At 43.5% G+C, this 24791-nt stretch overlaps 4 protein-coding genes across 7 annotated transcripts; 3 read left to right on the top strand and 1 right to left on the bottom strand.

The window, feature by feature from the left end:
- Nucleotides 1-484: 484 nt before the first annotated feature.
- On the bottom strand, nt 485-3016 carry LOC143010648 (motile sperm domain-containing protein 1-like). 3 transcript variants are annotated; one of them, XM_076163058.1, is made up of 6 exons: nt 2941-3016; nt 1934-2285; nt 1517-1592; nt 1134-1396; nt 804-959; nt 485-699 (listed from the first exon to the last, which is right to left on the bottom strand). In XM_076163058.1, exons 2-6 carry the CDS (start codon nt 2184-2186, stop codon nt 671-673), a joined length of 777 nt encoding a protein of 258 aa, XP_076019173.1. In that variant the 5' UTR covers nt 2187-2285; nt 2941-3016; the 3' UTR covers nt 485-670. The 3 variants fall into 3 exon arrangements, with proteins under 3 accessions (XP_076019173.1, XP_076019174.1, XP_076019175.1); XM_076163059.1 differs by having other exon boundaries at nt 1934-2326; nt 2941-3005; XM_076163060.1 differs by lacking the exon at nt 2941-3016 and having other exon boundaries at nt 1517-1786; nt 1934-2073.
- Nucleotides 3017-3373: 357 nt separating this feature from the next.
- slc25a11 (solute carrier family 25 member 11) lies at nt 3374-8291 on the top strand. Its single transcript, XM_076163057.1, has 9 exons — nt 3374-3568; nt 4839-4991; nt 5279-5396; nt 5503-5591; nt 5757-5847; nt 6045-6135; nt 6880-6979; nt 7222-7273; nt 7639-8291. The coding sequence occupies exons 1-9, from the start codon at nt 3504-3506 to the stop codon at nt 7792-7794; spliced, it is 915 nt and encodes a 304-aa protein (XP_076019172.1). The 5' UTR covers nt 3374-3503; the 3' UTR covers nt 7795-8291.
- A 3588-nt stretch (nt 8292-11879) lies between these two features.
- Nucleotides 11880-14866, top strand: LOC143010660 (profilin-1-like). The gene is made up of 4 exons (XM_076163104.1): nt 11880-12039; nt 12161-12284; nt 14079-14265; nt 14352-14866. Exons 1-4 carry the CDS (start codon nt 12035-12037, stop codon nt 14447-14449), a joined length of 414 nt encoding a protein of 137 aa, XP_076019219.1. The 5' UTR covers nt 11880-12034; the 3' UTR covers nt 14450-14866.
- A 1451-nt stretch (nt 14867-16317) lies between these two features.
- On the top strand, nt 16318-22951 carry LOC143010658 (beta-enolase). Of its 2 annotated transcripts, none has more exons than XM_076163102.1 (14): nt 16318-16402; nt 18597-18686; nt 18800-18895; nt 18971-19029; nt 20285-20354; nt 20536-20669; nt 20783-20899; nt 20986-21091; nt 21214-21411; nt 21871-21947; nt 22031-22155; nt 22328-22436; nt 22528-22586; nt 22700-22951. In XM_076163102.1, exons 2-14 carry the CDS (start codon nt 18602-18604, stop codon nt 22767-22769), a joined length of 1305 nt encoding a protein of 434 aa, XP_076019217.1. In that variant the 5' UTR covers nt 16318-16402; nt 18597-18601; the 3' UTR covers nt 22770-22951. The 2 variants fall into 2 exon arrangements, with proteins under 2 accessions (XP_076019217.1, XP_076019216.1); XM_076163101.1 differs by lacking the exon at nt 16318-16402 and adding an exon at nt 18274-18291.
- Nucleotides 22952-24791: the final 1840 nt, after the last annotated feature.

The following is a 24791-nucleotide window of genomic DNA, read 5'->3' as shown; positions in this document are numbered from 1 at the left end:
GAAGATAAACCTTTGAATGAGGACTTACACATTATATAACAAATGTGACAAACTGGGTCAAATTCACTGGACTTTAACTGATCCTAAAAGCTTGTAGGCTTGTTTCACACTGCCTGTGTGTGTGTGTGTGTGTGTGTGTGTGGCACAGCGGCAGCTCCGCTACTCCTGGAACACTGGAAGCGTCGCTGCTGCAGGGCAGAGCAGACGGCAGATGCTGCTCAAATTTCCATGCAGGATTATTCATTTGGTTGTTGTAAGCTTTAGTTTCCACAGTGTGTGTAGTAGTGAGTGATGATGTGAGCACGGGGATCCTGTGTGAGCCCTTTGTGCATCCTGTTGCTTCTGAGTGCTTTGGCTGTGTTTTGTCGTCTCCTAATTGAACTTTACAATCCTGCTCACACAGCATGTCCCGGCTTCTAACCTGCAGTGTGAATGCTGACAACCTTCAACCAGATATCAGATTTCCCATGAGGCTCATGACATCTTCATGATGACAAATCATTTATTGATTGGCATGTTAAACTTGTTGAATGAAGGCGTTAGAACTGTCCCTGTGCAGACTCCTGTGTGACCTTTCAGAGGTCAGGTGGGTCTGAGGTGTCGTTACGTCATCAGGGCGATGCCAAGAAGCAGCTTGTATTGATCAGGCAATAGGGAGTGATGTCAGCGGTTACCGTAGAAACACCATTGTAAGAAGACCTGAGAGACAGATACAGAAAGACACTCAGAAAGACAGATCAGAAAGACAGTGTGTGTGTGTGTGTGTGTGTGTGTGTGTGTGTGTGTGTGTGTGTGTGTGTTACCGAGGGTGTAAGCACATGCCAGCTTCTGATTGGTAGAAACATGCAGGCAGGGTGGAACCACAGAGCTGCTGTCAGTGTGGAGGGGGAGCATCAACACAGAAACACACAGCACAGAAACACAGAAACACACCACCCACTGTGACACACTGCGCACACCTACAAACAAACAAACAAACAAAACAAAGAAGAGGATGTTTCAGAAATGACTATTAGTTCTGCTTTATTGATTGAAAGTATTTACTGTTCTACTAAACATTGCCCAATCCAGATGGATTTTTAGGTCCCGCCCACATAATATCCACCAAGAAGCCACGCCCCTCACAGGCTTACCTGTGGAGGAAGGGATCTGTAGTTGTGGGTGTGTGGGCACCAGCAGAGGATAAAGTGCCCTCTGCTGGCCTTCAGGCCTGCTCTCCTCTGCTCCTGTGCCTCCTTTCTTCCTCCTCCTCCTCTCTTCTTCTTCCCCCTCTCTTCCTCCTCTCAGCTCCGCCCAGATCTCCCGCTCCCCCACCTGACCTCCTCCTCTCACCTCCAGGCGGAACCGGTCTCTGCGGCCCCAGTTGCGGGAAGAGACATCCAGGTGACGCACCACCCTGACAAGGGAAGAGGAAATTGTGATATTTTTTTTGGTCACATGTCCATCATTTCCAGTGCAATGTGTTTACTTACTGGATACTGAGTGTGTTATCATTATACTGTGTCTGTGGACTTACAGGTCTACACAGGACTTTGCTCTGACGCTGCCCTCTGCCTCCACCACTCTGTAGAGAGACGGAGCGGTACACAAGACTAGAGAGAGAAACAAAGAGACACATGGCATGGGGTTCATCAGAGATCCATGTTTGTTTAATTTAAGGTGGAGCACTTTGTCAATATGGTAAACCCAACAACGTTCTGCCTCAGAGGACAACATCTGACAGGGCCTCATGTGAACGGTCAGGTCCTGGGCTCATTTGTGAAATCCACATTAGGCTTGGTCAGGCCTGGAAGAATGGAGATGATGGATGTGAGGCAACTACTCCACTCAGGCTCAGGCATAGAGGATTTGTCTCATTTTAACCATGATTCACTTCAGAGTTTTGTCATCTCTGGAAGAATTTGTTGGACTGGACAAACAGACGGGTACTCACCCTTAAAGCTCAGTGTGAAACTGTACGGATTGTACAATGTTAACACTCTCCTGTGGGAGCTCCTCTCCTCAGAGTAAAACAACAGCTCAGAGGGAAACAGGAAGACAGGCAGTGGCGTCTCACCTCCCGTCTCATCCCTCCCTGTCTGTCTCACCACCACTTCTGGCTCTGCCCGCTTCCTCCTCCTTACTTCCTCCTCCTCGGCTGCAGCCCCGCCCTGTCCCTGTCTGTCATGGCTGTCGTGTCTTCTCATTGGTCCGGCCTGCTTGATGCCCCGTCCTCGGCCATGATCCGAGCGCTGTCATTGGATAACTTCGAAATGGGATTTCACAGCGCTGCCATCTGCTGGAGACTGGGAGGGTAACATGTCAGGATGAAGAAACCTGTTAAAGCCTTTGAAACGTGGAGAAATATACAATTGTAGGGCAATTGCAAATTAAATGAGCAAGTTTGACAAATCAATGTTTTCATATTGATTAAATAAATACCTTATTTATATTCAAATTTCCAAATATAATTTTTATTTTCAATCAAAGAGATGAAAAATCCAATGTGCAATCGTTTAAAAAAAAATATCCACTCATTCCTCACTACTGGATTTAAAATAAGGATCAACTTTATGATTAATATTATTATTTTGGAGAAATTATGCGTCCTGGAAATTAAAATTTCTAAAAGTGTGGAAGCTGTTTATTTCCCTGATTGTATTCGCCTGACAAAAACAACAATAATCGATTACAAATAAAATTAGTCCAAATCATCTCGCGCTCTCACGCAGCAGCTATTTTCGGATATCCGTGTGTTTATGCGATTCATTGTCATCGAAATATACAAATGACAGCTCCGTGTGCTAATCTAGCTGCCCCCTTACACCAATAAAAACGTGACAATAACGTAAAGTAAAGAAGGATAGCTCCTGGATTTGTCTCGCGGGTTTTAAACTTTACGTGTATGGCGTTTGAACGTTTTTAATGCGGTTGAAGTTTTAGTTTTGTGTCTCTACTCACCGTCTTGTTTTCACTTCCGCAGCGAGCTGTTACTTTTGACAGGTCCCGTCCCTCTTGAGGTCTAAACCAATGAATTGAGAGAAAGAATAAATAGCGGATTTCTATTGGATAACAGTTGTTGCTGTCACATTACATAGTTTCCCCCTATGTGTTTACGTGATGTGGGTTATGGAGCCGCTTCAGCTCTCTGGTTGGCCAAACAGCATGACCGTATGGTAAACCGTATGCCTGTTGATTTAGATTATGTGTGTTCGTTCATATTTGAGATAAAATGTCATACAAAAAAATTACGTTGCGCATTTGTTGCGTTTATAACCCTGACTTTCTCAGATGTCCGAGCTGCTTTGAGGATACCTGAAGGCCTCTTAATACCTCCTCTTTAGGGCTCGCGTTTTATCGGCCCGGCCTCCTTGCCTCCTGATTGGTCCATTCCTCTTTCTGATTTATGACGCGCGGCGCTCGGAGAGTCACCTTGCTGCTCCGATAGTGAGCAGCAGACCGCCTGGCTCAGAGGCACAAAGGCAGCCAACGGGAATCTGTCCGGGGATCACACTACGACGAACATGGCGGAGGCGAAGCCCAAGACATCACCCAAGGCCATCAAGTTCCTGTTTGGAGGCTTGGCCGGGTAGGTGGCTGCATGCTAACGAGCTAATGTCAGCGGTCAAAGGCTACTGGTGGCTAACCGCAACGCTAACACACTCACAGAGCCAGAGACTGCACCGCGACACATTTTGTCTGACAATTAGAGCCCACGAAAGAATTTGTGGTTGTAGCTGCCGGCCGTAAAGTTCAGATTGTCTCCTGCTGCTCAGGTATCTAGAACACCTGTGCAGCAGGTGACGTAAGGCTCTGATGCGCCATGGTATGGTTTGTCTTACTTTGTGTTGCAAAGATGAGACAATACACAATGACAGTATATACATATGTATGTGTGTATATGTATATTTTTTATGTGTGATTTGTATTTAAGAGTTAAAGAATGTGATGAATGTAGAATTAATTAAGGTAGACGAGAGAGCAGTTTTTGTCACAGGATCCTCTCGTGAACTTGTTTTTGTTAGCTGTCGCAGAGCTAAAGCTAGCTGTCACTGAAGTGTCAGTACAGACAGACAGATTAGTGGAGAGTGAGACAGTTGGCAGTGACTGGCCGCTGTGAAGGCTGGTGCGAGCTTCGGCTAGGACCAAGAGCATACAAACAGTTAGCACGCTTAGTTAACAGAGACAAGACTGGTGGAGCCGCTTACGTCATGAGGGCAACACTGGCTGTTACCGATAGCTACTAATGCCGTACTAGACACTAATACCGAGTGTTTACTTTATGAGAGCCTGTAGCCTAAAGTGATTTAGATAGATAGATCTGAATTACATCTAACAATATTCAACAGTTAGAACACAACTCAACGGGTTCAAATGTGGCCAACAGTAGGAAAAGCAGGTTATGCACAAGGATACATGTTGTACGGTAAAATGGGATGGGATTTCCTGTGTGGGCCTGACATCTACTGGTAGGAAGTTGTAATAACAACTCATAATTCCATGTGAAATACAATGCTCACAACCAGATTCTCTCTCTCTCTCTCTCTCTCTCTCTCTCTCTCTCTCTCTCTCTCTCTCTCTCTCTCTCTCTCTCTCTCTCTCTCTCTCTCTCTCTCTCTCTCTCTCTCTTCTTGCTCGCTGGCTAAATGCCATGACCTCCTTCGGTCGTGTGTGTGAACGCTGAAGCATCTCAGTGGTTTCCTCGGGGGCTGTACTCTCCTGACAGCTGCTGGTGTCAAACGGGCCGCAGTCCACACACACAATCGCACACACTGAATTAATGCACTGTTGCACTTGAAGATACTGACTGTCTCCCTCCATTTATGTCTCTCTGTCTGTCCACCTGTCTGTCTTTCCAGAATGGGCGCAACAGTGTTCGTGCAGCCGTTGGACCTGGTGAAGAACAGGATGCAGTTGAGCGGTCAGGGGTCAAAGGCTAGAGAGTACAAGACCAGCTTCCACGCTGTGGCCTCCATCCTGAAGAACGAGGGTGTCGGAGGCATCTACACCGGGTGAGACAGACAGACAGGCACAGGCGAGGGTGAGACAGGAAGAGAGAGTGGAGAGACAGTCAGACAGACAGAAAAACGTGGAGACAGGAGAGAGACTGACTGAAAGAGTGAGAGACAGGCAGAAGAGAGTGAGAGACACAGAGAGACAGGTAGACAGATGGATGCATAGAGAGAGACGGAAGCAAAAAAGCATTGTATATCTGAACAAACTGTCTCTCGCTCTCATATTCATCCCACCTCTCTTTCTCTCTCTTGCTCTAACCTGCCTCTCTCTCTCTCTCTGTCAGTCTGTCTGCAGGTCTGTTGCGTCAGGCCACATACACGACAACTCGTCTAGGAATCTACACCATCCTGTTCGAGAAGATGACTGGAGAGGACGGACGGCCACCAAACTTCTTCCTCAAGGTTCTCACATACACACACTCACACTCACACAAACCCACACCCAAAAATATTAAAACGCACACACAGTAACATATAGTCAGTTAAAGTGTGTGTGCTTCCCCTGCAGGCTCTGATCGGTATGACAGCTGGAGCCACAGGCGCGTTTGTGGGGACACCAGCAGAGGTCGCTCTGATCAGAATGACTGCTGATGGACGGTGAGACACACATACACATTAATGTGTCTACATATGTCTCTGAGGCACTTTTGTCCTCTAAACAAGAGTTTGATCACATTCAAAGGATGAAACTTTTCTTTTCTTTTGATCACTCTATGATGTCTCTGTCCCTTCTTGTCCATCTGTATCTCTGCCTGTCTCCAGTCTTCCTCCAGATCAGAGGAGAGGTTACAAAAATGTCTTTAATGCACTTGCTCGAATCACAAGAGAAGAGGGAGTCACAACACTGTGGAGGGTAAGTGTGTGTGTGCGCGTGTGCCCGTGTGCCCGTGTGTGCGTACGTGTGCGTACGTGTGTGTGTGTGCGTGCGTGCGTGCGTGCGTGCGTGCGTGCGTGCGTGCGTGCGTGCGTCTGCTTATCAGACTGTGTGTGTGTGTGTGTGTGTGCCTGCGTGTCTGCTTATCATACTGTGTGTGTGTGTGTGTGTTGCAGGGGTGTATTCCCACCATGGCACGGGCAGTGGTGGTGAACGCAGCTCAGCTGGCCTCCTACTCTCAGTCCAAACAGGCACTGCTAGACTCAGGTACACACACACAAACTCTCTGTCTCATGCACACACACAGATACAGGGGTTCCTTCTCCTAAGTCACAGGTGTCAAACTCAAGGCGAGAGCAAAATAAACGTCTATGCTGCTCACAAGCGATCATTGTCCATAAACTACATTTCCCACAACGCATGTCGATTTTGTGACCTAGCAAAGTGACAGCGTCCCGCCGCTAACATGCAGCGTTTAATGAAGGTGATTTTCAGAGGATAGATTCTCTGATATTTTAGTAAGTGATTCTTTCATGTAATCTCGTCTGTGAACGGCTTTCCGTGCCTTACGATCTTCTCAAATCGGTCTTCTTGATCAATTTGCTCTCCCCAGCTTTCCACAGCGCTATCCAAATCACTCTTTTTCGTTCATTTGCAGCTTGGTACTTTTCAGTAAATGCTACATGTTTGTTCTGGCAAAGTCTTTGAACGTTTTGCCTCTCCTGTATTGTTGTCAGTGAAAGCAAATTGTAGTGAGTGACATTAAAAATCATTTCTAGATCTTCACATGTTGTTTTATATTTGTATTTGTATTGTATTATTATTGTTTATTGTTGAAATTGGACTTGTTTTACTAATGTTTCAGGTTGTCATCATATGTTTTGTAAAGAGATAGACAAATAAAAGTAAACATTTGCAATATGAACCTGTACTTCTTTGCACTAAAACTAAAATCTCTCTCTCTCTCTCTCTCTCTCTCTCTTCCCCCCTCCCCCCCCCCGCCACCCACAGGTTATTTGTCAGATGGTATTCTGTGTCATTTCTGTGCCAGTATGATAAGTGGTCTGGTTACCACAGCAGCATCCATGCCTGTGGACATAGTCAAGACCAGGTGAAACACTCGCTCTCTCCTCTCTCTGTCTCCCTCCTCTTGTTCGCTCTCCTCTCATTGTTTGTCTATGTCTTGCTCTGTCACTCTCCCTGTCACCCTCTCTCCACTTGCTCTCTCTGTGTTTCTTTGTCTCTCTCTCTCTCTCTCCTCTACTTCTCACACACACAGGCCTCAGTAACATGTAAATACACACAGAACACATCACTGACTTGTTTTGGTCATCCTTTCTGTCTCTCTGCCAGGATTCAGAATATGAAGATGATCGACGGCAAGCCAGAGTATAAAAACGGTTTGGTGAGTCACTGAGAACATTGCATACACGTTAGAGAGAGAGTGAGTGTGTGTGTGTGTGTGTGTGTGTGTGTGTGTGTGTGTGTGTGTGTGTGTGTGTGTGTGTGTGTGTGTGTGTGTGTGTGTGTGTGTGTGTGTGTGTGTGTGTGTGTGTGTGTGTGTGTGTGTGTGTGTGTGTGTGGGTGTGTGGGTGTGTGGTCAGTGAGGTCTGTGACAGTGAAGTTTCTAAGCTGTAAACCAACCTTTGACTTGCTTCAAAGGTCAGTTTACCTTTAGCATTGATCAGCCCATAGGAGAGACCAATAAGCACTTGTGCAACATTGCTTTCTGTCTTTTTACTTCTGTCTCTCTCTCCCTCTGTCTCTCAGGAGGTGCTGGTGCGTGTCGTAGGTAAAGAAGGTTTCTTCTCCCTGTGGAAAGGCTTCACACCATACTACGCTCGCCTCGGCCCGCACACTGTCCTCACCTTCATCTTCCTTGAGCAGATGAACCGCATCTATAAGACCTATGTCCTTGACCGCTAATGCGCGCGCACACACACACACACACACACACACACACACACACACACACACACACACACACACACACACACAGGTCCAAACACACTGATATGAGTAACTGATAAAGTAAGAGGAGCAGAACCTCCTCTTTTATTTTCTCCTATCGGGTGAAAGGAGAGAGCAACAGTTGCCGAACACACTCGCACACAGCCCTAGAGAAACAGACAGGTAAGCAGACAGACAGGTAGGTCATCACAGAAGCCAGTGAAGTGAAGCTCAGTCACGTGTCTTGCTCTCACACACATACACAGCAGTGTTTTAATTCTTTTTTTACAAAAAGAATGTACATTTCCTGTAGCGAACGGATCATGTTGCAATGTTGTCGACAATAATAGTAATGTAAGTGTATCTGTCGATTTAAGAGCCCCGTTTTTGACGATGCACAGTCATGGGCTTGCTCTGTGAACATGTTAACAGCTGGAAGTGATGGGAGGAGGAATAAACTTCATCTTATGTCATGTCTTTTGTTGTTTTATTTTAGATTTTTACACAGAAGCAACTCTGTTCTTCCTGTTTTCCTTCCTGCTTGTTGTCCTATGTCTCCAACAGGGGGCACGAAAGATATCCATTGCTACTAGGAGAACCAGGCGACACTGTATTGTGTGTTTTTAGCCAAAATTGTGCAAGATTTGTTTTACGTGAGCATGTAAAACATTCTGAAAATTTAAGAACATTTGTAATTAAAACCCTTGGAGTCCATTTGGGTTTTATGGATACACATATTTGCAGTGGGAATCCTACGAATTCTTCTTCATTTTTAAGGTTACATGGTCTGTATTTACAACTATGCATCCATGTTCAGATCAAACTGACAATAAAGTGAGACTTATTGAACAGTCATACGATTCTTTCCCCTGGCTCGCCTATGAAAAGAATATGTACAAACCATGAACATGAAGCCCCTCCCATCCATCTGGAAGCTTCCTACAACATTGTATCCTGACTGTGAAGCTAACCACATCATTGTATCTTATCTGGGAGGCTTCTTTTATCCATGTTACCTCACCAATCACCTTCCTAAATTAAGTAAGCTCACTCTGTGTTCTCACTGATAAACCACTGTTGTACTTTTCCCATCATCGACTTCTTACAGGAAGAAATCTTCCAGTTTTGTATCTTAATTGACTAGCCTTGTCTTGTCCCCCCTCCGTCACTGTGACATGTCCTAATACGGTTCCTTCTTAGTTTTCCACTTCCTGAATCATTTAACAGAAGCGGAAGAACAGACAAGCCATATCTGCTTATTATTCAGTGACAAATGTCTCCATTTTGTGTTGTTTGCCATAAAAGGAAACGCTAAAACACACACGTTCTATAAAGCAGCAGCCAAGTGTGACAGAAAGAGAGATACCACTTCCTCTGCCTCGCTCGCACTTGTTTTCTCGACTTGAGTCAGGAAACCAAAATGTGCAGTTGGTGACAGGAAGTGTGTGCGTGTGTGCTTCAGAATTTATTCTCTGAGATAGGTCAACTATCAACTGTGGCCTTACAGTTATGGCTCCTACTGCAAACTCTCCAACTGCTAATGCTACTTTATCTACTACTGGTAGATTGACAAACCACTGGGGCTAGTCAATGTTACAAACTTCCAATCACAGTGTCCTCACAGCTATTGAAGTCCATATTACTACCACTACTACTGTGTAAACTATCACAACTGCAACCACTGCCACTAGTTCTACTACTACTTCTACTGACCCTACTGCTGCAAGGACAGGATAGGACGTTTATTGATCTCACGGATGAGGTTTTCAGTCGTCACAGTAGCAAAGGCACAGAAGAAATACAAAATAAATACACATTTTGCTACTGCAAATGCTACAACTGCTGATGTTAGTAAACCTAGTGACACTACTACTCTATGCAAGGATACTACGCAAGAACTGCAACTGCCACCCCTGCTGATGATGCAACTATACTCTCTGTACTGCAACTATAACATATTAATCAGTAATAGTTCACAAAGTAAGACTAACCACACTGTCAACAAGTACTGCTGCTATTACTGTGGAGAACATCACATCCCATAGAGTCACAGAAGGACTTTTCGGTGTGTGTGTGTGTGTGTGTGTGTGTTTCCTCGGCGTGTTTCCCCTCAGGCAACACATACTGGAGCTGATGGCTTGTATAAACTTGTTAATGTGACACACCTATACTCACACTCGTAGCAGAATGTAGAGCAGAGATGGTCCTGCTTCTTTAAAATTCCTGACTAGGTTTAGAAAGTTGGAAGGTCAAAGCCCAGTCCACAATTGTCCTGACTGACCAACTTGTAGCTGATGCTGTAGCTGTATTAACAATTTGTATGTTTTGGCCTGTAACTCTTAAACCATGAATCATAGAATCAAAAACCATGCATATCAGCTGTTATTTGATATATATAATATCATCGAGAGCCTGAATCATAATAGCAGGACTTTTTGGCCTTGGCTGAGGTGTGAACTCTAATGAGTCCAGCTGTTACTATTCCTAATCAAATCTAATGTATTTGATTTCTGACATGCTGTGGAGCGATCTAATCCTTGCTGTATTGTGGAGTTGAAAATAAGCAACCCTAGTAATTTAGTTAATATGGTTGCTGTAGGTCATGTCTTTGTGGAATGTTACGCATAGGTTTTTTAAATGTATTGGAATGTCGGACAGGACAGTGATAAAAAATTTACCAAGATGTTCTGAAATTACAATCTCTGTTTACCTCTGGTGCTTAGAACCTGAGATTAGATTTCAGTTTTATTGACATATAGGAGAAGAAAGTACTTTGTTAGTCTTTAACAGCTAGAAGACAGGATTACAGGTAGGAGAGCCCTGAATTATGGTTTGGCTTTAGGGAGAAATACAGTTGATTGTCATCCGTATATGAATGGAAATCTTTGCCAAAACTATGAAACACATTCCCAAGTGAAAGAAAAACATGACACAGTTTTATTTTCGTATTAAACCTTCTGAGTACTTCCTCTTGTGTCACGTTACTGTGTACAGGGTGAACAATCTGTAGTATTACATAAACTGCTGCTGGTACTGCTGTGAGAGGAGGAAACTTGCACCTACAGGCCGTGCATCAGTCATACATGAACACAGTGTTCATTAGTACTTCTTTCTTCATGATACTGCAGTGCTTGTGGCACATGTGGGGAAGCACTGTGTCTCAACACGTTGCCCCGCCCGAGTGTCCCCTCCCCCGTCACACAGGTCCAGACTAGCTCAGGTATGTGTGTGTGGAATGTAAAGTGAGATATGATTCTCCTCTGCAACAAGAACTTGTCTTATTAATTTCCTAACAAATATAAGACTAATCAATTGATAATTTCAAATGTTTCCATTAAATAATTTAATTTAAATGTCAAATTTTGAAAAATTACAATTCTTAATTGTATTAGCATTTTATTATATTCATCGATTTTATTTTGTTTTTCTGATTGCATTTTTATTTCAGTTTTCCTTATTTTATTTCTTTTTGAAACATTTGAATTTCTTAAAATATATATAAATGAACAAATGTGAAAAGAATATTTTAAGGAAATACATTTGGTGTATCCTCCATGTCCTTTCTATTTGATTTATTATATTTGCACTTTTTATTGGAGATTTGTACTACTTTATCTGATATTTTGTTATAAATGTAACAGTTCTTAAACATAAAAATGTAAATTGAATTTTGGAATGTTTCTTTTAATCAAGTTGTTAATCATCAGCTCACATCCTCAATTTGTTGATTAAAGGCATTTTCTTCAATTCTGGTCATGTTATTGATTATTGATTATTGATCATGTATTAGTTTGTATCTCAGATGCAAGCTAATTCTGAACCCAGAATGCTTTGGCGGCCGACCAGTGTGGCAATGACAAAGAAAGGAAGTAGTCCCTGACACAATCGTCACCATCATCATCAAGATTCTTATCATGTGATGTGGATCATTCAGGCCTGTGTAGGCCAGGATCTGGACTTAAAGAAAGAACCAGAGATCAACATGAGATTACATTTACTGTATTTTACATTTCCTGTGTGAGAGAAAGAGTGACAGAGTGAGCGAGCAAGACAAACAGAGAGGGAGAGGGAGTGGTAGAGAGACACGTCTGACAGTGAGAGAGAGGAAGTTCCCTCCAGGTTGGGAGTGGTTCCGACCTATAAAAGTCGCCTTGTCTTCCTTGTGTCTTCATTCAACTTGTTTCTTCCTGCTCTGCTGCACAGAATCCAGAAGGACATGGCGTAAGTGCATACATACACATACACACCAAACTGTTCCGATTTCCTGCTTGTCATTCAGCGTGTGTGTGTCAGTGTTTCCTAATAACTGATAAACCCATGAGTGTTTGTCATTGATTGTCAGTAACGCGTGGGAGCCGTTTCTCGCCACCCTGACTGCACCGGGGGATTGCAATGTCAAAGAGGCGGCCATCTATGGCTTAGAAGGGGGTTTGTGGGTCAGCACACCCGGCCTGGCCAGCATCACGGTAACACACACACACACACACACACACACACACACACACACACACACGCTTTATTCTAGCCAATCAGCTGAAGTCGTCTGTCTTTCTTGTCCTGATCAAAGCTCAGCCTGTTTGAACATGCAAGTTTTTGGATGGACAGGAATGAATTTTGCACAGGAACCAATAAAATGTGACATTCTGTCACACGTCTCACCTCGTTTTTCAATGCTTGTTTGAGAAACTTTTAGGACTCAGTCAAAGACAAAATGGCTAGTTGAGACAACTTTTTCTGTATGTTTGGGCGTGTTCTATCCATTGCTCTGTCAACACAGGCGGGAGGAGCTGCCACCGCCACTACTGTGTCTGCTGCTGCTGTATGTAGGTGCTGCAGGAAACCAGAAACACTCGTTCTCGTTCTGAAAAGAAGAGTTCACCGCACTGTGAAGTTTCTTAAAAGGAGAGCTGATAAAATCTGTCTCCATCCTATTTCATCCTAAGAGTTTCTGTTTGGATGAAAATAACAATTGTTTAAGATGCATATTTCCTGCACAGTGACGACACATATGGATTCTATAAGTTGTTACAGTTTCTTTAAGTGAACAGTTTGAAGTGATAAATTCCGCTTCTAGATTTTTAGACAAACTCTGTTTCGGCCTTAAGAAAATGTAGTCGTTGTGGTTTTAAGCTTCAGACAGAAGCATCACTTTAAATGCCTTATATGGACATGATGTCAAAAGAGCAGCAAATACAGGAAGTAGAGACAATCACTTCCTATTCCCCTTCTCCTAGGTGTGTGTGCATGCACGCACACACACACGCCTGAAGGGTTTGTTTGTGTGCAACCAGAAGTTTCTTAACCTTTGACTGGTACACACACCTGTGTGTGTGTGCGTGCGCGTGTGCGCGCGTGCGTGTGAGCGCGTGTGTGTTTGCGTGTGTGGCCTGTGTGGCGTGTGTGTTTGTCACATTGCAAGCACGTCTCATTGGCTAAATAGGTTTCAGGAAGTGGTTTTGCCTCTGCGAGCAGCTCTTTGCTGTGTGTGTATGTGTGTGTTTGTGTCTTGTCTTAACTTGCCTTCTCCACTCAATCTTCCCTTCTCTCTGTTCATCTTCCTTCTGTTTTCTCTGTATGGGAAAATATTTTAATCAATAATAATAATGAATAAATATTAATGACCAATATCATGTTAACTGGTGATTTACATCTAATTTTTACAAAAGTGTGCAATAAGGTGTTGTAGTGTTGTAGGCCACGCGCACTTCACAAGACATTGCAGCCTCGACATAAACAATAAATGTTCAGTTATTAAGGAGTTAATATAAATGACAGAAGTTTGTCATTAAGTCATAATAAGTGGATGAAAGTAAAAAAGTGGTTTTCATTTTCATTCACTCGTGATAATAATGCCCATTAATGATGATGATGAAGGTTTGTGTGTTTTGGGGGCAGTGGTTTGCGTGTGTGAGTGTGTGTGTTGTATGTAATGTAATGTGATTCAGCTCCCAGTGGAACCAGTCATTCCGGTTTGATGGAATCCACACCAGCTCTACTTTATTTAACGCTATGTACGAGTGGAACCTCTCAGTGTAGAGGGAAAAAATGTTTTTGTGGGTTTGCTCCAGTCAAATCTGTTAAGTGAGGCTTGATTGAGAAGTCATGAACTTGAGCAATCAGAGAGCGATCAATCTTATCAATCAACTTTATCAGTTCAACATTAACAAGACACAAGTTTCTGTGTGTGTGTGTGTGTGTGTGTGTCTGTGTGTGTGTGTGTGTGTGTCTGTTTGTGTGTGTGTCTGTGTGTGTGTGTCCAGGCAGCGCAGATCCAACTTCTGACGAGCAAGAATCCTGGAGATCAAGAAAGCATGTTCACGAATGGAGTCATTTTAGGGGACCATAGATGCACTCTTGTCAGGAATGAGTTGGATTTAAACGGCCTGTTGGTCATTTCGACCAAAGGCAAACCAAGCTACTCCATCGGTATAACCCTGAGCGAAAAAGGTAAGACAGATACACAGACAGACTTTATGTTTTCATTGTCTCCAAAAATGCCACATCTGACATCTGACCTTTTTTCACACACACAGCTCTTGTCATGGTGATGGGAAAAGAGGGTCAGAAAGCGGGGGGGCTCCTCACCAGGTCCAAAGAAACTACAGATCACCTTAGGAGGTCAAAATATTAAAAACAAAACAACCTACTCCATTACCTTCATGCAGCTGCCTCCTTCTTCTTTATGGCCCTGGCAGATGGAGCCAAGCCCAGCAGCTGCTCATCCCCGCAAAAAAGATGTTTTGTTTTTCTATTCTCTTTAGAAATTAAAATGTTTAAAGCAAGTGTTATAGTTTTTCTCTGTATCATGAAAAAAAAGGTTTTCTTGCGCCACGCAGGTGAACACAGTGCCCCTTGTGTGTGGAAGCAGGTAGCGTGTTTGATTTCTCTGGGGTTCTTTTTATTAGATTAGATTCAACTTTATTGTCATTGCATGTCATAGGTACAAGCAACCAAATGCAGAAGCAGGAGTCAGTGTTACATTAGCAAAGTTCAAATCAACCTGTAAAACTATGACCAGCTAATAAAGACCACCATTGTTCTCAAAGACCTCCATGTCTCTGTGTCAGTCCATTCACTGTGTTTTTCATACCAGTCCTACCAGGTCCTCTGTTTGTAGCATGACATTTTCTGTCCATCTCTTCGATTTTCTTCTCCAGTGCGTACTTCATGTCAGCCTGGAGACTTAAAATATTGATCAGTGAACAGAAACAACAGCAAGAGTGACCTTTCTTGTTTTTGCAACAGTCTCTGCTGACTTCACTGGACTGTTGATGTCATACACATTGTCAAGTAAAGCTACCAGTACTTGAACAGTTATTTTATGGTGACAAAATACACAAAATACATGTTAACCTGTCTGTCTCTCTGTCTGTGGGTACACATGGGTACATCCATCTGTCCTTCTCCCTGTCTCACACTCCCCCATTGGTCATGTGCAGTTATATTTAGCCTGCAGTAAAGGCTACACAGGCCACAGTGTGTGTGTCTTACAGTGTGTGTGTGTTGTGAGCATGAAACACACTTTAAGGAGTGTGTAAAGGGTAAAGTGTGTGCCGTGTCTGTGTGTGCCGTGTCTGTGTGTGTGTGTGTTTGTGTGTGTGTGTGTGTGTGTGTGTGTGTGTGTGTGTGTGTGTGTGTGTTGTGTGCGTGCCCTTTCCAGCGAACTCGGACTTGTTCTCACATTTCCCATTTAGATGAACTTTGACCTTCTCTGTGTGAGTTAAGGGGCATCATACTAGTTCACAGCACAGAGAAAACGTAACATTTGGAACTGCCGCATATTCGTGTGATGTTCAGTTCTGACTTTTGATTCTATTTATGATGCCAGATCACTGAATTCTCCCTGTTATGTGTCCTGCATTCACCAACATTAAATACATTTACTCTTGTATCCATTGTTATCACAACGATGAGAAACAGTTTGTCAGATCTTCAATCTCAGAAATGCTGTAAAGAAGTAGTTAGAACTTTGGAGTGAAATAATGAAGAAAATGTCATTTTCATAAAGCTGAAAAGGGAAAGAGTACTGCAGTAAAAGTGTACTTTATTACAATTATAATGCTCCTATAGAGGCTCTGGGTACATTTCTGACTCAGGGTACTGTGATTGTTTCTGCACAATGTCTAAATGCAATGCAGAGGAAAAAATTTCTCTTTTTAGGACCAAACCAAAATATTATCCAAATTGCTCTCTGGTAGACAAAAAGTGTTATTACTCGCTTTCATCCTGGAAACAACCATTTTCTATTTGTATTTTGTATTCAAAATGTATATTCAATGTGGCTTTATAGTTAAATTTCACTTTCTGATGTCTTGTCTGTGCTAAATAACTGGTGGTCTTCCTCACCCGGTCAGTCTGGTCCGACTCGTCTCAGACCTTGGTGTAGCTTTTCTTTTTCTCCTGCAGTCCTGTCACATCCAGACACTCCCTAACTCACCCAGCTCCCCCTCCCCCCTGTAAGAGCGCCTATAAAGCCCCAGCCCAGTACAGACAGACACTTTCCACGTCAGTCGGACAGTCAGACGGAGAGACAGGCAGCCAGCCGAGGACAACGCCCCCCTCCTTCCCTGAAGACACAGCTCAGGTAACAAAGCAGCACTGCAGGCACCTGTCTCACCTCTCTATTTGCAGGGTCACTGTCCAGTTTAAAGATGTTTCTATGTAACAGATACTACTACTACTTTCTTACACTTTTATTTGGAAAGTTTGCTCACTTTGCTGGTCGTTTACACAGGGATCTTGGGTTTTACTCTGGGTCTGGATCTATCTTGGTTGTGGTTTGTTTGCGTGCCACTGGTATCTTTATCTCAAACAAAGAACAAAAAAGCTTCATTTTCACCTTCCGACCATTAAAGGTCAAAGTTACAACAAACAGCAGGCATGCTCAAAGTACTGAGAGATAGACAGGTGGGGTGGGGGGTCTGCAGAGTCAAAGAGACGGACAGAAGAGCAGACGGACAGACAGACGGACAGAAAAAATACACAAGATTGGGAAGCAGAAAGACAGACAGGCAGACAGACAGACAGGTACTGATTGGGCTTCAGTGCTTTAAAACATGCTAAATGATGATGTCACTCAGGAACAGGTGATTATGTATCACAAGCTGCATACACATGTTGTTATGCGTGAAAGTACATCATAAAGGTACTTAACCTGGAAACCTATGTAAGTATTACATTCTGTTACATTGACATTGACTTGAAAGGTATTCAAGTATAGCAGAGTAGTACAAATCAGTGACAGTACTACTCTATCAGTATTACAGTATTAGCATGAGCATAGTATTAGTATTACTAGCACTTACATTAGACACTACTGTTGTAGTAGCTACAGTGAAAGGACTAATTACAGGAATAATAGGATTCTTAGCTAGAAGTGTGATATTACAGTAGTCACATAATAATTTGTAGTAGAACCAGTAATAGTACTTGCTGCAGCACTATCTAGCAGCACTAATAGTTCTACCACTATAAGCAATCATAATAGTTGTAGCACAGTATAAGCAGTAGTAGTACTTGCACTAGTAGCACTTTAACCAGTTGGAACAGTAGGAAGTAATACTATTAGCAGTACCAACTATTGCTTAGTAGGACTAACAATACAATGAGTTTTAGCAGTTGAACCAATATCAGCAGTAGCAGAAGTACTTGTAGTAGAAGTAGAAATGGCAATAGCAGTAGTACTACTAGCAAGAAGTGGTACTTTTTATAGTAGTAGTAATAGTACTTGTAGTCATAGCAATAGAAAAAGTAGCTGTACTAATACATATGATGTTTTGCACTAGTAGCAGTAATAGCTGTACTGTAGTAGTAATTGGTATAATATCAGCAATAGTAGTCGCAGTATACAGTGATTCTGTGTGTAGAACTAGAAGCAGTACATGCACAGTAGGAGTGTGTGTGTGTTTTGTGTGTGTGTGTGTGTGTGTGTGTGTGTGTGTGCATGCGCGTGCATGCGTGCCTATGTATGTGCATTTGTGTGTGTGTGTGTGTGTGTGTGTGTGTGTGTGTGTACAGTATGAAGGTCTTTGTAATTCCATGAAGGCCATTAGCGGTTTCAAGTTAACTGTGCGTATGTGTGTGTGTGTGTGTGTGTGTGTGTGTGTCTGTGAGTGTGTTTCTTTCTGTATGACAGAGACCTTTTCTGTGACCTTTCCACAGAGGTCAGAGCTTCATGGTATTACAGTATTACAGCACACACACACACACACACACACACACACACACACACATTTATTAATAACGAGGCCGACTGAGAAAGAGGTCTCTCCGTCTCTCGGTCTTTCTCCCTCCCTCTATCGTTCTCACACACACACCAAAGTGGTCTCTTCCTCCCTTCCTGTCAGCTGTCTGTCATGCGTGCTGCTCTGTGACTGGTCGATTGCTGGTTGAGTGGGTGGTGTGTGGTATTGGAGGGCGGGGCCTGCTGCTGTCATGGAGGAAACATGCTATTAAACAGACTCACTGCGGCAGGTCTGTCCTACGCACACACGCACACACGCACGCACGCACGCACACACACACACAAACACACACACACACACACACACACACACACACACACTGTGGGTTTGTTTCTTTGACCTTTGTTTGAAATGTGAATGAATGAGTGTTTGTTTTCAAGGTCACCAGTCTGTCTCTTAGTCTGTCAGTCCTGTTGTTCCATTCATGTCTCTAACCCTGTGGACACATGAAACACAGTTTTGGTCAACAGCATCATTCATAATTCTCTCACTGTCTCTCACGCTGCCCCGACCCCCTCTCTCTCGCTCTCACAGTCAGAATGTCCATCACAAAGATTCATGCCCGGGAGATTCTGGACTCCAGAGGAAACCCAACAGTAGAAGTGGACCTGTGGACCTCCAAGGGTCAGCACAAACACTGTTAGCTTAGCTCAAAGACTGGAGTTTCCATGTTGTTTTTTTAAGGTTTTTATTTCTTTGCCTCTAATATTTTCTAATATTTATGTTTTGTCTCCCAGGTCTCTTTAGAGCAGCCGTCCCCAGCGGAGCCTCCACAGGCGTCCATGAGGCCCTGGAGCTTCGCGATGGAGATAAGACTCGTTACCTGGGCAAAGGTAAATCAGTCCACAGTCTACGTGCATCTGTTACCATGGCAATACACTCACTTATTCGATTGATTTTCTTCGCAGGCACTCAGAAAGCTGTGGATCACGTGAACAAGGACATCGCACCTGTGCTGATTGAGAAGGTATAACACCAGTAGATTATTTGTGTCTGTTTATCTAACTTGCCTTTGAACAAGTATGTATGGTATTATTTTCCTGTGTGTAGATGATTTGTAACCAATTTAAATTACAATCAATAGATCGTCTCCCGTTTTGTGATGGCTGTGTTTCAAAGCAGGAAGATGATGATGTTAGTAAGAAGCTAATGCTAGGTTAACTTTTGACTTCAGCAGCTTCTTCTTCAGGCATTATTTGGGATCCCACTCTTGCTCTCAGCAAGACTTGCCCTTTATAGCATTCAAGCGCCGGGACTGGCCAGGCATCCATGCTTGCAGAAGTGTTAACTTGGAGAATCTATGTGTAAATATATGTGTATAATAATATTTTTGGGGAATTTAAATTAGCTTAAATTAACTCAAATCATCTACACACAGGAAAATAATTCCATACATACTTGTTCTCAGGCAAGTTATATATATAGAGCGTATATATAATAGATTGGCTTACAAAAAGGGAAAGTAAAAAAAAAACATTAACATCAACATCCTGGTAACGCTTGGATGATTCACACAGTGGGCTGAAATGAGAAAAATAAAAGTAATTACGAGCATTTTAGCAGACGCTTTTATCCAAAACAGAGGGGGGAGCAATTGAGGGTTTGGTGCCTTGCTCAGGGGCACCTCAGCAGGGACTTGAACCGGCATCCCTCTGGTTTCCAAGCCAAAGCTCTACCACTGAGCCACTGCCTCCCCAGTAATAAGTTCCTGAAAGTTTTGGTTTGTGCCACAAATACACACGACCTTCATCACATTTTCTGTGTTGAATGTGTGTGTGATGGGACGTGTTCATTTGTATTCATGTTTGGTGTCAGATGGCTCCACTGTTTGCTTATGAATATAAGATAAAGCCCGGGGTGTGACTGAGCACTTAAGCTCTTATATGTTGTTATCATAATAGCATGAATGAATAAAGCTCTAACCTCACTTAACCCCCATCTGCTGTTTGTGTGCAGGGTGACACGGCATAATATCTTCTAAATTACCTTTTAAATGTATTTAATTAAGCATGCTTCTTGTGTACATAATATCATCATCAAAATTGTAGACCATTTATTTGAACAGAAAACTGTTTGAGTAAGTGAGAGAGTTAGGTACCTTCTGGTACCTACCTGGTACTGGGATCCATAGTAATGCTCTCTTTGACATTAGCTTCAGGCTAATGCTATGCTAACTCCTTACTGAAGCTCTATTCTCTGCTTCTCTGCCTGTGTATCTCTAGAAATTCAGTGTTGTTGAGCAGGAAAAAATTGACAAGTTCATGCTGGAGCTTGACGGCACTGAGAACAAATGTAAGCACCCGTCTGTCTCTCTTACATGTCTGTATGCCTCGATATTTCTATCTACCTATCAAACCTGTCTGTCATATTCTGTATTGTATACTGTATGTCATATGGGTTAACGCCATGCTAGATTTGCTTCTAACCTGTCTCCCTTCTCTGACTTATCTTTCCATGACCTCTCTGTCTGTAGCTAAGTTCGGTGCTAATGCAATCCTGGGCGTGTCTCTGGCTGTCTGTAAAGCTGGAGCAGCTGAGAAAGGAGTTCCTTTGTACCGCCACATTGCCGACCTCGCCGGACACAAAGATGTCATACTTCCTGTTCCTGTAAGTTGGATTCTCTAGTCTAGGGTGCTTTATTGGCTATTATATGTGACAGCAGCTCGTAAGTAATCTGTTTGGCTGGTAAATATATTTATTCTGATGTTCTCACTCTGCAGGCCTTTAACGTGATTAATGGGGGAAGCCACGCTGGAAACAAGCTGGCCATGCAGGAGTTCATGATTCTGCCAGTCGGGGCCTCCAACTTCCACGAGGCCATGAGGATTGGAGCTGAGGTACGACAGCACTAGTAACTGTATTACCAACAGTAATTGTGATTTAGGGTTCATAGTATTTAGTGTATTATTTCTGCTGTTTGTAGGTTTATCACAACCTGAAGAATGTGATCAAGGCAAAGTACGGAAAAGACGCCACCAACGTCGGAGATGAGGGAGGTTTTGCCCCCAACATCCTGGAGAACAACGAGGGTGAGACATCTGTCTGTCTGACTGTCTGTCTGTAGTATGCTTATATGAAAGCCATGAACTGGTTTTATTTGTTTATTTTGTTTTTCATTTTTTCCTAACCGAATCGCTCTCTGTACTTGTAGCTCTGGAGCTGCTGAAGACGGCCATCGAGAAGGCTGGCTACCCTGACAAGATCATCATCGGCATGGACGTGGCCGCATCTGAGTTTTTCCGCAGCGGAAAGTACGACCTGGACTTCAAGTCACCCGACGACCCATCCAGACACATCAGCGGCGAGCAGCTGGGAGACCTGTACCGCAACTTCGTCAAGAACTACCCCGGTAAACACAACAATCTGCTTTACCCTGTATGGGCACTGTTATTGTAGTATTCGCAGCTATGGTAATAGAAGCTACGGCAGCAGTGTCAGCTTTTGTAGAGTATTAGCAGAAGTATTGCAGTAGTTTCAAAACAAGTAGCAGGACTTAACAGGAATAGCACAGTACTGCAGTTGCATTACTAGCACTCTAAGCACTGCCATTAGTAATAGCAGGAACAGGTACATGTAGTAGCAATAACAGTAGCAATTGTTAAAGTGAAGCTGTAGTAGAATTAAATTGAATGTTTCTAAAAAAAAAGGTTTCATTAATGATGATAATATACAGTATCACTGAGGCATTCTCACTGTCTCTCTCTCTCTCCCCCTGCATGTCTGTCTCTCTCTTTGCACATCTCTCTTTCTGCCTGTCTGTCCCTCTCTCCCTGTCCCTTTCTACGCCTGTCTGTGTCTCTCTCCACAGTCCAGTCAATTGAAGATCCATTTGACCAGGATGACTGGGAGCAATGGGCCAAATTCACTGCCTCTGTAGATATCCAGGTGAGACAGACAGATAGACAGACAGATTTCTGCCTGCCAGTGTGTGAGAATGTTCTGTTAATATGAGTGTGTGCACCAATCAGGTTGTTGGAGATGACCTGACCGTGACCAACCCAAAGAGGATCCAGCAGGCCGTGGACAAGAAGGCCTGCAACTGTCTGCTTCTCAAAGTCAACCAGATTGGCTCCGTCACAGAGTCCATCCAGGCGTAAGACCACTGTCTGCCCGTCTCTCCAACTGATTGATTGATTGTCCCAGACTGTGAGATTTAGTCTTTATTCCACATTCTCTCTCACTCTCTCTCTCTCTCTCTCTCTCTCTCTCTCTCTCTCTCTCTCTCTGCCTCTCCCTCTCTCTCTCTCTGCCTGTCTGTCTCTCAGGTGTAAATTGGCTCAGAGCAGTGGTTGGGGTGTGATGGTTAGCCATCGCTCCGGAGAGACCGAGGACACCTTCATCTCTGACCTGGTGGTCGGACTCTGCACTGGACAGGTAGACACGCATATAGATAGGAAGATAGACAAGTGTCTCTCTCTGTTTCTCTCTCTTGCTCACTCTGTCGCTTGCTCACTGTCTCTCTCAGATCAAGACTGGTGCCCCCTGCAGGTCAGAGCGTCTGGCCAAATACAACCAGCTGATGAGGTGAGACTTCCTGTCACTTGGTTTACAAAACAAAAGCACTGTCACCAATTCTCTGATAATAATGATAAGGTTTCTGTTGCATTGACCCCTTACCTTTGCTCCCTGCCCTCTAGGATTGAGGAGGAGTTGGGAGACAAGGCCAAGTTTGCCGGCAAGGATTATCGCCACCCCAAGATCAACTAAAGCTCCATGCTTCCTTCTTTCCATCTCCGTGACAGCTAACTGACGACTCCTGACTCCTGACTCCTCCCCAAATCCAGGAGTGAGAGGTCAGGGGTCACAGTGGGTCTGACTCCAACTTTTTAGCAGTGATTTCATTGATATTGTTTTGTATACAAAACGGAAAGCTGAAATAAAAACTCTTAAAATAATCAACGCATAGTGTGGCTTCTGATTGGTTCATTCACAACATCATTACTGCTATATCCCCTCAACTCTGAATCCACCTCAAGTGAGTGTAAAAACTTTTTGAAGTTTGAGTTTTTCCATGTTTCAACCTGTGCAAAACAAACAGGTAAAAGGAAACATGGGTACCGTCACATAATCTTCGGTTCATTCAAGTGAGCTATGACTGCATAACCTTGCCCTGCTCTCAATGATGTATAACCTTTCTTACTTTCTCTGGATAAACTCATTTTTAGAGCAGGACACAAAACACACACACGGCTGCTGATCATTGCTAAGCAACAGGCAGCCTTCACACCAAACCCCCTGAACCTATCAGTATTGACGTCACAGCAGTGTGTGTGTGTGTGTGTGTGTGTGTGTGTGTGTGTGTGTGTGCTTGCTTGCTTGCTTGCTTACGTGCGTGTGTGTGTAACCTCATGAATCCCTACTGTACTCAGCTCAGAGGTATTACATCTCTACAAATGTTACCAATAAACACATGTTCCACTGACTGAAAAAAATTAAGTTTAAGTTTGTCTTGACCCTGGCAACAAAGGAAAGGTCAAGGGTTAATCCACTGTATGCCAGATTCGGCTCATCAGGCTCAGCTGTGGTTAATACTAGTTTTAGCATGCTAATATGTCTACAGTTAGCAGTTAGCAACAATGTACAAATAAATAACAGCAGTACTTTCAGCTTTATATTTAAGTAATTTTGGTGAGATACTTTACTCAAGCATAGCTTAAGAGTGTTTGCATGTTAGCCTGTGTTAGCCTTACTTTGCATAGTCTGTTACTGTACTGTAAGCCTTAAGTAGCAGATGGCAGATTGTGTTTTATTAATTATAAATTAATTTTAGCTTGCATTAGCATTTAGCATTTCTTATTATCTATAATTGCCATTTCATCTTTTCACTGTGTTCAAATCACACCTGTTTCAACTGCACACTTTTGACCACTTGGCAACGTTAATGCTAGATCAAAGCTGTTTGATGTGTGTGCGGACCAAAAATTGAGAAATTGAAATGCACTTTCACAGACAGGAAGTGGGGGTGTGTGTGTTATATGCAATGTGTTATGTATATATTGTGGGGTGGCAGGAATGTTGTGTGCGTCATACAACACACAAACCGCAAGAATAACTCATCAATCACCGTAGATTAGAGAGAAAGACGACACTGATCACAACACAGCTTCTTAGTGTGTGTGTGTGTGTGGTGTGTATGTGTGTGTGTGTGTGTTTGTGTTTTTATGTGTTTGGCCACTGACGTCAGGGGCCTCCTGCTGAATAGGGGGCGTGGTTTTGTCTTACTTGGACAAAGGCGATGGGGGGTCATTAAACACACACACACACTCACCTTTCCTTACCACGATGTGAACTGCTCAGGCCCAGCCCCATCCACAGGAAATAGTTCCTGGCGAGCAGCCTGTCTCTGCGGCAACACTTTACGAGGGGGCGGGCTGACCGATGTCAGAGGTCATGAGGGTCCGACACCACAGAGAAAGCAAGAGAGAGGGAGTGTGTGTGTGTGTGTGTGTGTGTGTGTGTGTGTGTGTGTGTGTGTGTGTGTGTGTGTGTGTGTGTGAGGTAGTTAACCTAGTTTGCAGCTTTTAATAGTTAAGTAAATTATTATCATTTTCATTATAGACAGTGAGATAGGAAGACAGACTGGCAAATAGACAGATAGACAGATCAACAGGGGGAAAAGACACGAAGGAAGAGAAAGTACAGTTAGAGTGGGAGACAGCTAGGCAGATGGACAAACATACAGGCAGAGAGATATATGGAGAGACAGCTAGGCCAAGAGACAGACAGAAG

Source organism: Genypterus blacodes, unplaced genomic scaffold, assembly GCF_046128005.1.
Source record: "Genypterus blacodes isolate CSIRO-AG114 ecotype Tasmania unplaced genomic scaffold, CSIRO-AGI_Gbla_v1 ptg000129l_1, whole genome shotgun sequence".
In the NCBI taxonomy this organism is placed as follows: Eukaryota; Metazoa; Chordata; class Actinopteri; order Ophidiiformes; family Ophidiidae; genus Genypterus; species Genypterus blacodes.
Note: the sequence above shows the minus strand (reverse complement) of the source record. Positions and strands in the feature narration are given on the sequence as shown.